The sequence below is a fragment of the Ictidomys tridecemlineatus genome, chromosome 7 (genome assembly GCF_052094955.1).
Source record: "Ictidomys tridecemlineatus isolate mIctTri1 chromosome 7, mIctTri1.hap1, whole genome shotgun sequence".
Classification (NCBI taxonomy): Eukaryota; Metazoa; Chordata; class Mammalia; order Rodentia; family Sciuridae; genus Ictidomys; species Ictidomys tridecemlineatus.
In genome coordinates this window covers 137299024-137312841 of record NC_135483.1, presented here as the reverse complement: position 1 = coordinate 137312841, position 13818 = coordinate 137299024, and the positions used below count along the sequence as shown (strand labels likewise).

General features: G+C 39.1%; 1 protein-coding gene across 4 annotated transcripts in view; it reads left to right on the top strand.

The window, feature by feature from the left end:
- Positions 1 to 13818, top strand: part of Stk39 (serine/threonine kinase 39) — a 268613-nt gene that overhangs the window by 60037 nt on the left and 194758 nt on the right. For all 4 annotated transcript variants that reach the window (XM_078017532.1, XM_078017531.1, XM_005315694.4 and 1 more), the window contains exon 3: positions 13580 to 13688. In XM_078017532.1, the coding sequence (XP_077873658.1) occupies positions 13580 to 13688 (109 nt within the window). The remainder of the gene's footprint in view (positions 1 to 13579; positions 13689 to 13818) is intronic.

Genomic DNA, 13818 nt, shown 5'->3' with positions numbered 1-13818 from the left:
CTTTTGGCCATTTGTTTGAGGATAATAGAAAACTGAGGTGGAGGAGTTAACTGATTGGTTATCCCAACACTAATCCCAGTACAAATATTAGTCCAATAGCTCCATACAAGCTACAAAGTATAATGACGGTTGGCTCCAAATAAAGAAGCCTTTTGTTATAGTCTACATTACGAATGGAATGTCATTAACAAGAGCTTTTTGTCTTTACTCAGAATATAGCTTTTATTTCGGGCTTAATTACAGTACACTATAGTATAAATTAAGCACAAGGATGAAGCTGTACTTTTCCAGATCTGTTTGCCCTTCCATTTTAAATTAGGGTACAATAATGCATAGATTTCGCTGGGGGTGATTGCTGGCCAAAACTTAGATGAAAGCTACGGCTTCCACAATTCATTGTTAATTTTAAAAGCCCACATACATTTAAGACTTTAGCTCTTAAAATTTCAGCTGTGCTGTGCTCTTATGGAAATTGCTACCATGCACGCTTGTCTATTTCTTATTATTATGGTGACCAATAAAATTGTAACTTTGTTATCTAACCAGTTTTCAAGGTCACTTCCCCTAAGTGGAAAAAGCATTGAAAACATTGTGGGGAGAGTTGGGTCCTGCTTCTATCACTAACTTGTTTTTAACTTTAAGAGCTCTGGGTTGTTTTAAAAAGAACTGAATTGGAAGATCTCTAAAATTCCTTTAAGAGTCCTCAGATTCTGTGGCTGCACATAAATGTACATTACCTTTTTTTTTGTTTTTTGTTTAAAGTTTGGAGTATTGGAGTATGCATTAAACTAATGCACTGTTTGGCTATATCAAGAAATAGCACCTGATGTTTGTGGTTTTGGGGGTGCTGTGTTGGAGGTCCCAGCTATTGGCAGAATATTTCTGTGGAATATGTTTAAAGTTCTTGTGCACTTGTGTGTATCCCGTGGTCCTGGAACCAGCCTCCTAGGCCAGATAGATGCTCTGGTCTCTGATTTGTTAAGTCCTCAGTTGCCCACAACCTCCACATTTTCATCAGCAGTTGGCTGCCGGGCATGGGGGCCATGTAAGGGTCCAAGCAGAGGTCAGCAGGGAGATGATCATTCCAGTCCTGTTCCTGGTTTTCCTGGGGCCAGTTATAGCAGTATCATTTGAAGGTACTCATAACATAGCCGGCTGTGTGAGACTGGTATTTTTATGACTGTATGCTTAGCTCCATTAGTCTGATTTATGAGTTTGCCTATTAGCAATGGTTAATTTGTTTCTCTCATTCTTTTTATTCTCCCAATGATGCCCAGTTGTAATATAGTGTACATGCATTGTTATTTATTTTTCATGAGAAAAGGATACTAAACCTAATAAATTTATTACTTTGATCTTCCCTTAACCTTGAACATTTGACCTTTTGCTGTTTTGATATATTTAGAGAAGAATGGGTTTTGATTCTTAAGGATGTACTACTCCTAAGTCCTTTCCAAACAAAGAGAAAGAGAACTTATAGTATAGTCTTTCTAAGGTTGCCAGACTTTTGTGGTCTAGTTTATTGACACATGAGATCCTGTGGAGCAAAGTTGCTGTCATCCTTTCAACTTCTAATACTGCTGTTGCTTGCACTTTTATTATTTCTGTGGGTTCACATTTTGACAGTGTTTGGACATCCGGCATCCTAATAATCCTTTAAATCCATGGGTGCTTGTTATATACAGGTCAGTGCACTGCATCATCTCACAGACTGTGCCATGAGTTAACTGGAAACCATTGTTCTTCGAAGAAACAATGGCCACTGGGTCTTTATTTTGTGAAAGTGTTATGTCATAGAAGTCACAATTCTCAACTATTTGCTGGCTGTTGGGGCAACTGTCTCTTTTGATGCAAGTGTCACCTCCCAACCCCCAATCCCTACTTCATCCCTACTCACCCCAGCCCCTCTGTCCCAATCTCCCATTCCCTGCCCTGTCCCCACCTTCTTTGTCCAGAGGCCAGGTGTGATACCATACAGTAGTTTTGGATACTTGGCCTTAGCCTGCTTCTTTATGTCAGCAGGCCGTCAGCACATGTTCCTGTGGTCCTGGAGTCCGTTGAACATTTTGCTAAAGAAAGATCCAAGTCTTCCTTGTTTCTGAAACAAAGTGCTAATTGCAGTGCCCACTTCTCTGAGAATTGAAGGGAGGAAAAGAAAAGTTAGATGAGATCATTGGCACTAAATAATTGGTGATTTAAACTGAGACTGTTGAGTAACATTTCTCAAAAGCAAGGTAGTTATGTATCTGAGATACATTTATTTATTTATTTGGCAGATGTGGAATTTCTATTTTGTGCTTAGGGATAAGTTTGGAGTGCTTATGTGGGAGTGCATGGTTGTATACTCACTAAAAACTGCCTTTAACAGCGATTAGAATAGAGCACTCCTAGAATAAATGTTTTTATTGGCATGATTTGAGTAGCATTCAATTAATCTAAACAAATCCTTTTTCTATACATTCTTTTGAATTTTCTTATGTTGTGGAATTTGGCCCTCAGCTGATCCTAATCTCTTGGAGTGAAATGATCTGGTTAATGGGGTTTTGCTGGTTATTTTATATACTCCTGACTACCCAGCACAGATGCACTGATAATTTCTGAGATTTGTTAATCCTATATTTGTTGTTATTCCCACTTTTGTCAATCCCACTGTGGAATAAATGACTAATTTTATAATTATCCTAACACTCTTTAGTAGATATTTATAGTTTTAGAGCCGGAACTTATTAACACCATAATTATTAAACCCTACTACATGCTAGACATTGAGCTCAGTGATTGGAAACAAATGTCCTTTGTTTGTCCTTTGAGGAGCCCATGGACTAGTAAATGAGTATCTAAACTTTTATGTTGGGAAGATATTTATTATTCATTTATTTATTATTTTTATTTTTTTTTGGGGGGGGTACCAGCCATTGAACTCAGGGGCACTCGACCACTGAACCATATGCCCAGCTCTATTTTATATTTTATTTAGACACAGGGTCTCACTGAGTTGCTTAGTGCCTTGCTTTTACTGAGATTAGCTTTGAACTCAGGATCCTCCTGCCTCAGCCTCCTGAGTAGGTGTGCCACCATGCCCCTCAAGACATTTATTTTTTATTTTTGACTTTTTGCAACACTGGGGATTGAATACCGGGCTTTACACTACTGAGTCCATCCCCATCCCTTTTTATTTTGTATTTTGAGTCAGATTCTCACTAACTTCCCCTGGCTGGCCTTGAACTTGTCATCCTCCTGCCTCATGAGTACTGGGGTTATAGGCATGTGCTATTATGTTGGCCTGATTGGTGATATTTTTGAGCTACAGATATTTTTCTGCCCCCTTCTCTACTGTTTACTTAGTAATGGTTTAGCAGGTTAGTGGACATATTACTGCTCTTCAGTATGTCTCCCACTGAATGGGGGGGGGGGTCCTTGCTTTCCAATAGGAATTTAAGACTTGCTAAATGGGTCTGACCTACTATCTTGCAGACCAATATATTCTATGTAAAGATGGCCTTGCTTGAGGTTTCTAGAAAGAGCTTGGTTCTCGTGTTTGTGGTCAGCCTCAAATGTTAAGGGTGCTACCCTAGAGCACACGTCATTTCCTTGAAATTCACTCCATGAGTAGACAATCAGTCCTTTTTGAAGTCATCTGTCTTTTTAGCCTCTCTTAATGGGTGCCAAAGTAAATGCCATAGATATGATATAATCCTTCTTTTGATTTACCCTAAAACACACTCTCCCCAGCCTTTAGGGTGCTCTCCTTGATTTATCCAGGGATTGATGAACATTTTGGTTCATCTCCTTACTTACCTTATGACTCTTAGGCTTTAACCATATCCCTCTTGGCCTTTTTCTCTAGACTTGAGTTCTCATACGTTCAGTGTGTCTTTGGTTTTTAGTCACAGAAAACTCAGCTTCAATCTCTCATCTTTACACATACATGAACACCATTAAAACCTTACAGTGTTAGAGGTAGGAGAACTGTACTTATATACTTATGGGAGAAATCACAGCCCAGGGGCCAGGCAGAGTATTATTTTCTTTAAAAAAAAAAAAAGAAAGAAAGAAAGAAAAAAAAAGAAAAGAAAAAGGAAGAAGGAGAAGAAAAGAAGTGAGAACAAAGAAAGAAAGAAGGCCAAAAATATAGTTGTGATTATTATGAAATTATGTAATGATCATTAAAATATTTTAGTTGTAATGGATGACAGATGCGAACAAAGTCATTTCAAAGAAACAGTGACTCTGTGAAGCCATGAGTGCTGGGCTTGAAGGCAGAGGGAAGATTCTCCCCGGGTCGGGATCTGCTTTCCTGACTCCCCACAGAACTCCTGCCAAGGACTTCAGTCCCTGTTTTCTCAATGAGGAATTATGGCCAAATTTTATTTTTTCTCACCAAAGTTCTATGATTGTGCATATTTGAAAATCTGTTTTTAAGTTCACTTGAGCAAAATTACACATTACTAGCAAGTCATGCTTGATAATTTAGCATAGAGTCAAGTCACTGTGGTATTGTAGTATGGGAATAACCTTGTAAGTCAAAGACAGGGTGCACAGTGTGCTGACCTTTCTTCTGTGTACACAGTGAAAGAATTCCTCAGTCGTCGAGTTGCCTTGAACTGGATGCATTCTGGCATTTGCCCTCTCTTCCCCCATCATCTTTTTAAAGGTATCTTGCTGTATCTCTCTAAAGGGATGTATAGATACATCAAGCATTTTTCCCCTCAGAACAAAGCCACTGCCCTCATTTTGCTTTCTGCTGTTATTTCTCTTTTCTCTCTCACCTGCTGTGCCAGCCCTTCCTCCTTCCCTCCCTTCCTCCCTCCCTTCCTCCCTTCCTCTCCATCTGCCTGCCCTCCTACCCTCCCTTAGACGAATGGATGGATTAGCTATGATTTGTAGGTTATTTTGGAAAATAAGGCTCTAGATACTTCCCTGGTTTCATGATCACTTGAAGGGAATAGTTATCTCCTAACCATGACCTGACACAGGGTTCTCCTATCCCTTTTAAATGAACTTATAATATTTGGGGGCCTCTAAGCAGATCCTCCAGGCAGAAACTTTGCCCCTCTTTTCCTTTCAATTGAGATTGAAAGGAAAACAACAATAGCAACAAATGAATAAACCTTGCAAATCTTGTTTTGTTTTGTTTATTTGTTTTTTTTTTTTTCTGTAGAAAGATTATACTGGTTAAAAAGCTTCCAGCTTAAGTTGACCACAAATAGTATAATAAGTATGCCTTCTTTATTGCTGAGCACTATGAGATTATTCTTCCATTCTTTTTGATCTTAAGAATGTTCAAATTAGTAAATCATTTACTCATATCTCACATCATTCCTCATCATATGTGGGAACAAACTGTGTTTGGCTGCTTGTTGTAGTTCTGTATACACTAAGGGTCTAGCACTGAAATGCAAGCCTGCTGCACTAGATAGAGTATTATTTTGAGTGTTTCAGATCTGAACCACTAAGTTGTGTTCTGTTTGTTTCTTGCTACTCAGCTTTGTAATTATTTTCATGTGATTTAGTGTTTGTGTTTATGTAAGTATCATCCAATCGAAGGCAGGATTAGAAGTGGAAAATTTTGGGCTATTTTGAAGACATGAAAACATTTTTAAGAAATTAGAGAATGAATACTTATATGCAAAACAAATTTATTTTTATAGTTCTAAAGTTGCATTAGCTTAGAAATATGTATAATTCATTTGGAGAAAGCAATTCTCATTTTTTTTGCAACATCAAATTTAAAAGTTATACCCTAGTTTCTTCAGATACTAATTAAATACCATAATTGAATTTACTTTTAAGTGTTTTTTATACATTGGTTAGAAATGTCTCATGAAGAGGGCTAAATCTCATGCTGTTAAAAAAGTCAGCAGAAATTATCATGGCAAAAGACACTTTTCTGGGCTTGTGTGTTCTTAGTTACCGAGACCCAGCACATGCTCATTTTCAGAGCAGTTTTACCCCTCAGACGGAACATACCTTTAATGACGCTCACTCTTTTTACCTCGACGGTGCCATCCTCATAGACAAATGGGAAAGGTTTGGGTTGAGATGAATGCTTTTGCCCCTTCCTGGGTTATTTTGAAAAGGACTGCATGGTGCTCAGGGGTAAGTGGGAGGGGTCTCTGCCCCTTCGGCTGCTGTTTGGGGAGGGTTGTTCCCTGGCAGAACCCCTGATGGCTCATGGTGCAGTGCCCATGAACAGACACAGATCCCCTCACATTCTCAGCCCTTTCTTGAGGAAGCCAGGTACAGCAGCAGTCTTGCAAGTTGGCTCTTTGGTCTCCAGCAATACAGTATGGCTGAAAAGAAAAAATTTTCCTGTTTCTGTTTTTATGGCATCTTCAACTTGACTTTTTCCAAGTGCTCCCTGTCACGGTTCATTAAATGATCAAAAGGCTGTTGTAGATGACAGTATCTGAATCCCATTCCATGAGAGTTCCCACAGAATTTTCAGACCCCCTACAATGTTATCACACATACACACACACACACACACACACACACACACACACACACATCAAATGATATATATTATAAATATATTTATGTTATTGAAAAAATGACTCTTCACCATTGAGTTTCCTTCCTTCCTCCCTCCCTCCCTCCCTCCCTCCCTCCCTCCCTTCCTTCCTTCCTTCCTTCCTTCCTTCCTTCCTTCCTTCCTCCCTTCCTTCCACCAAGGGCCTCTTGCATGCTAGGCAGTGCTCTACCACTGAGCCACAACCCCAGCCCTACCACTGAGGTTTTAAAAATATTTTTAGTTGTAGATGGACACAATATCTTTGTTTTATTTCTTTTTATGTGGTGCTGAGGATCCAACCCAGTGCCTTCTATATGCAAGGCAAGCACTCTACCCAGCCTCTTGAGTTTTCTTATAGCATTTCAGTGTCACTATTTTAGGGTCGGGGGTGTGGCTCAGTAGTAGAGTGCTTACCTTGCATGTGTAAGGCCTTGAGTTCCATTTTAACACCACCAAAACCAAAACAAAAATTCAGTATTTTATTCTTTGACCTCCCTCCCCCCCATTTCTTTGGAAGAAAGTAGGTATACTGGTGGCTTCTACATTTTCTAGCAAATTGTTTAGTTTTCTCACTTCTTGCAGAGCTCCCAATTAAGCTCTGGTCTGTACATTTTAATTTGTTAGCAAAGTAGATGTTTAACCATTGTGATTTCCTGGCTACTTTTGTGGGATTTTCCAGACCTACAAATGCCATGACACTTTAGATTTTTACAATTCAACAGCTCTGTCTAATTTTAAAGACCTCTCTATAAGTACTTGTTAAGGCTTGCAGAATTTATGTTTCCCATATAAAAGATATGTTTTCAAAATACCTAGACATCTCCTATTTCTATTCTTGCTTCCAATTAGACTATGTTTGAATAAACTCAGATACCAAATCACATGAAAATAATTATAGAGGTAAGCGATGAGGGAAATTTGTTGGTTCATTTGTAAATGGTAGAGAGAATATTTGACTAACTCTTCCTTGAATAGGGTTTTCTCTGCATTTTTTTTTACTTTTTTTCCCTAAAAGAGTCCAGTTTCCTGCATAAATAGTATATCGTTTTTATAATTAAAAAATTCACAATGACATTTAAAATTTTTTTATAGTTGTAGATGGACAGAATGCCTTTATTTTATTTGTTTATTTTTATGTGGTGCTGAGGATCGAACCCAGTGCCTCACACATACTAGGCAAGCACTCTGCCGCTGAGCTGCAGCCCCAGCCCTCACAATGACATTTATAATGCTTGAAAATGACAGTCCAGAAAAATACGTTGCTCTTGAAAGAGTTTTGTTAATCTTTTTATTCCATTCTTTGGCCGACATTCAAAATCACTGAAGTTTATTTTAAATCATGCTACTTACAGTATTTAGTTATTTATGAATATTGATTAAGTTGCCTTTCCTAATAATGCTGACATTATGGAAGTGCAAGCTGGAGAATGACTTTCTGAAGTGTTTTTATTTAACTAGGTTGCCCCCTTGTCTACTCTTTAAATGATAAAGGGTATTGCAAGTTGTATTTGGTTCTCTCTTCTATTTGGAAATTCATATTTTATTTGATAGTAATTGTAATATATGCATACATGTAGTATATATTACATAAATATGTTTAGATTAAGTTGCAGTGTAGAAATGTGCCTGGTAGGTACATGTTTTTCTCTCCACTTCACTGGAAGAAGAATGCATCTTGATGCTTAGCTTGAGGCAGTGATTCTCAGCCTTGGCTTCACAGGAGAATCACCTGGGAGCTTTTGAAAATTTTCATTCCTGGCTGTATCCTAAACCAATTTGTGTCAGCCTCCCTGGGCTAGGACCCAGGCATTGGTATTTTTTAAAGTTCCCCTGTGATTTCATTGTGCACCTAAGGTTGAGATCCACTGCTTTAGAATAAAGTAAGGAATAGAATTTCCTTACATTTAACTGCACATAATGTTGGAGCTTGAACAGGTTTGATTTCTTAAGGAAGGTTGAACAGGATATTTTTGCCACCGTATCTGATAAAGAAGTATTTATATGGAATTTGTGTAAATTGTGAAAATATGCTAATTTAGTTAAATATGGTTTAATATTTTGAATTCGGAATCCATTTAAACTCTTTCCTTTCAGTAATAAAATCTCTTTTAGTGCTTTGTAAATCTCATGGTCTCAGAGACAAAAGAAACCAGACTTTTAGATGTGTCTTGATTCTTATATCTTTATTTTATTAAAAAAAAACCTCTTTTTTGTAGTTTTAGATGGACCGCATACCTTTATTTTATTTGCTTGTTTTTGTTTTCGGTGCTAAGGATTGAACTCAGTGCCTCCCCCTTGCTAGGCAAGCATTCTGCCACTGAGCCCCAGCCCCAGGCCCCTTATATCTTTATTTTTCATTTTTATTTTTTTAGGTATTGAGTATTTAACACAGGGAAATTTATCACTGAGCTACTTCCCTAGCCCATTTAAAAAAATTTTTTTATTTTAAATTTTGAAACATGATCTGATTAACTTGCTTATTAGGGCATCTCTAAATTGCTGAGGATGACCTTGAACTTATAGTTCTCCTGTCTCAAACTCCTGAGCTGCTGGGATTACAGGCATGCACCACCACACTTAGCCTTACATTTTAAAATTTGTATTAGTTCTCCTTTCTTCTTCCCCAAACCCTTTGCATAAGTATACATTAGACTCCCTATTCTAAAAGAACTTTTAGGCAGCTTACCACAATATGTAGAATGTGACAGGTGGCATAAATTAAACATAGGGTGAAATCACTAGGAAAACACAGATGGGGACAGTGTTAAGAGAGGAAAGAAGCTAAAAAATCATAACCCTGCATTACAGGAAAGTCCTTAAGCCCGAAGGGCCAAACAGTGTGCCAGGTGACCTTTCTCTAAGAAGAAGGCAGTGCAGCTGCCAAGGTCTCTCTTTGTGCCTTGAGACACAGGAACTTAGGACACTTGAGGTTAGTGATCAACAAGTAAAGAAACTGAGAATTAATATAGAAGACAAAATTAACTTTTAACATTTGTGTTACATGCTAGGTTCTCTGCAAGGAGTTTTATGGATCTCCCTTTGCTTATTTCAAATATTTTTGTGCACTTGCTCGTATTAATCTTGTTTTACAGAAAGGAAAACTGAGGCTCAAAGACTGAGGCAGGATAACCTGCCTGGTTATCAGCAGGCCAGTGGCAGAGCCAAGCTTCAGAGCCCACTGTGACTTAGAGTATAGCTGTTTTTAAGAGTCTGATCAGAGGATCAGATTCTTGTTAATCAGACTTCCTGCTTGTCCACGGTGCTATTTCTTTATATAGGAATAATTTTGGGGGGTAGAAAACAAAAGTCACATAGCCATAGACGGAAATCTTCCATAAAAACCCTATTCAAACAGTTCCCCCCACCATTTTGGTGGGTATTTTCCCTTCAAACCATATTTACAGCATAGGATTCTTTATATGTGTTGTGTCCTCCATCCACCTTAACATCTTAGAGGCCACACCATGTTGTGGTCTGTAAAATTTGCCAAGCAGCTGCAGCAGCAGCGGTGTGTGGGTGGCCTTTACCTGTCTTCCCCTGGCACACCGCCCAGCAGTCTCTGTGGCTGCCACTTCAGTTTGAGCAAATGGGTAGGGCACTGTCCTGGCCACCCCATTTTAGGTCACCTTTTCCACTCTTATGAAATATCACTTGCCATGCATTTTGGCTGAAGGTGTGTGAGCAGAGATGAAATCCTGTGCTACAGCTTGGTTTGGCACTTGATGACAGACAGCTCTGTCTTCTTTCACTGGACTTGCAGGGTAGCCACTACGTGAGATTCTGAACTATGGTCTTGGCAGATCTGTTGCCTAGATTTCAGAGTTCTGTGATTTCTTCCAACTTTTACCTCCTGTTGTCCTTCCCTGTGAATTTTTTACCATTGTCTGTTTGGGTGAAATTCAAATCACTTAAATACTGCAGTCTTCCTAAGTCAAACTATGGCTTCCCTCCCCTCTCCTTAGGGTGGCCTCAGCTGCACAGTGCTTTGGGCCATCCTCCCACCTGGCCCTTTTTCCCCTGTCACCCCCCCCCCATCATGGAAGCCATCTGAGTTTCTTCCTCTTACCTTCCCTTAACCCCAGTGTCTTTCTGTCTTATCCAAAGTTCAGTGTCTGTCACTGTGCCATTCTAAGTCTGGTTTCTGGACTCACAGCATCAATATCACTTGGAAGCTTGTTAGGAATACAGATCTCAGGCCCCTCTTTCCATCTACTGAATTAGAATCTGTATGTTACTAAACTCTCCATGTGACTGGTACACATGTTCCATTTTGGGAAACTCTGCTCCAAATTATGCTTTTCTATAGATTGTGACTTAGTTAAAAGAGCTTGAACCCATTCCTTCTGTAGGAATAACTTGTTAAAAAGTTTTCATCATATCAGTTTGTTTGTCTTTGGGCAATACTTCAGTTATTTTCAAGGATAGGAACAAATGAGTATATTAGAGAATAAATATCTTTTCCTAACCAGATAAATGAAGTTAGTGCATTAGGAAAAGCTTGGATAATTTAGTGGATAGACTGTTACCAAGGGAGGATTCAAATAGCAACATTAGCACTGTTTTGAAAAGAAGTAGAGGGGGACTACTGTCCCCCCCCCCTTTTGGTATAGGAGATTGTAACTAGGGCCTCATGCACACTGAGGGGTGTGTGTGTATGGTGGTAGGGGGGCATCATTTTGTGAAAGGAATATTCAATTTAAGAAATGTTTATATTTTTCAAATTATTACTTTGTTATATCTCTCTAGAAGTCAATTAAACAAAAAGTTAATATGTAAACTAAGGGCTATCTAATCCTATAGAGGACCTATTTCTTCCTTTAAGTGTATTTCTCTCCTGAATTTGGGGTGTATCATAAAACATAGAAACCAGGTTTTCTCCAGAGGCAAGTTTCATCCTTAGGTATCAGAGGCTCTCCTGCATGGGAAGGCTGTGAAGTCAAATGGATGGGATAGGTTGTGAGCATAGAGCCTGATGCAAATGTATTGGCAGGTTCCCCACCCCTGTTCCCATCTGCCTTTAAGCTGCTGCTGTGGTTGTATTTGAAAGAGTACTTTCTCTGAGACATCTCCTTCCCCTCCTTTTAGAATTTGTAAGTTGTATGCATCAGTTATCTTAAAGAGTTGAATACACACACACACACACACACACACACACACACACACACACTCACACACAGTTTGCTCACTGCAGTGTCAGAGAACTTGATACTCTGGGTGGGTAGGAGATGATACTATAACCATATAATGCGAAGGGCTAAAAAGTGTGTTTTTATAGACTCTGACCCAGTCCTGCTTTGATGCAAAAGAACCTCATTTCACATGAGCATTTATTGTTTATTGTATATTTTGATTAATGATTTTAAAGTTGGCAATTAGGAAGATAGACATTCACTAACATTGAATATAAAATGTTGAGAATTTAGAGCACACCTGCATGGAAGCTGCATAGTCCATTTTTTGTGGACAATGGGGCACCTCTTTAAACTGGACCCTGCCTAATGCTGCAGGCTTTCCACATGGCCCATCCCCCCACAGAGTGGATGCTGGTGACTTAGAATAGTGATGTCCCAGGTGGTGTCCCATTTCTCCTTCAGAAGCATCTCATGATAGCAGAACATGACACTGGAAACAGATGGAAACTGGACCTCTGGTTTCAGATTTTGTTCAGAGGCTGGGAGTTGTTGAATTAAAAAGTGTAAGATATAGAAAACCTGTAATCAGTTAAATGGGGGAAAGGAATGATAGAGGGAAAATGGTAAATATATCATGAAAAGAAAATAGAAAAGTCAGTGTATTTCTTAGGAATTTGCCTTCAATAAGAAGCACTTTACATAAACACCCCCCCCACACACACATAAAGTATATATACACACACATATATGTAAAGTATATATATGTAGATGAATTTCATGTTGTGAGATTTTTGGTTAACTTATCTGACAAACAGGATCTTCTTAGTAATTTGAGGATTAGGTAGTATTAAATATGCAAATATAAAAGCCCATATTAGAACATGTTGATCAGTAATCTTTGAGAAGTTCATTATGATTGAAAATATTCATAGGATGCATAAATGTACTTTTCTGTCATCATGAATGTGCATAATAGGTTCCTTCGATGACTTAGGGTCTTGTGGTTGGGGGCAGCACCTTGAGTGTGAGTTGCCCTGGTAGATAGGTACCTTTAATGGAGAGTTAACTATTGGACTGCAGCTTTATGGGAGTCCTCTGGCAAGGCCTGGAAAAAGAATACCAAAAGCAACGTGAATTTGAGCACTGCAGAAAAATGTGTTTGTCTTATTTCAAAGCTTTGTCATTTTATGTCTTTACATAAAATATTTATTTTTTTTTCTAAAGCAATGTTTCCAAAATGTGACCCATAAAGCGTTCTTTTTCTGCTGTGCTAATGCGGGTTAAACTATGACAGGACTTTTGGAGGCTGTGACTCTTAGTGTGAAATATAGTATCTGATGTTTCCCAAGCTTATTTTACTTTGCCTGACCTGCCCCATCCTCTTTTTTTTTTTTTTTTCCTGGAGGGAATATCTATCATGGAAGACAGTTAGGGAAATGATGCTCTAGCATTTTCACATGCTTTTCTCATTGACCATCACAGCAGTCCTGAGAAACAGACAGTTTTGCTGTCCCCATTTGGATGAGGAAGGAGATGAGACCCAGCAGAGTTCATGCTGGCACCAGAATTCCGATCTCCTAATGACTCACTTGTGCCAAAGCCTTTGATTCAGGGAGAAGGAACTTTGTCCCACAAACAGGTCTCTCTGCTAGCAGGCTGGAGGGTCATTTGGGCTGTATGCTGATCTGAATTTCCCTTGTCCTGTGGCTGACCCACAAGGCTCTGTGGCATCTTGTAGTGGACTGTCTGAGTTTTCCAGTTGACAAGGATGAAAGTAAGCCCTTATGTAACTGCTCTGAATTCATGGCTCAGGCAGCCCCTCCTGGATGCTTTTGAATAGCCAAGTTGCCCAGGTGTTCAACCGTGCTTCACTTGCATTTTGCTTCCCCCTTTGTGCCCCATAGTACTATGTCATGTTTTGTTCTTTTTGCAGAAAGAAATTCAAGCCATGAGTCAGTGCAGCCATCCCAACGTAGTGACCTATTACACCTCTTTTGTGGTAAAAGATGAACTTTGGCTGGTCATGAAATTGCTAAGTGGAGGTAAGTGGGCTTTGTTGTTGTTTGCTTGTTTTCCTCCTCCTCCTTCTGCCACAGTCAGCATAAACTGAGGGGACTTCATTTGATCCTTCACTCCCATAGTTGGAAATTCTGTTTGGTTTACTGTTGCCAA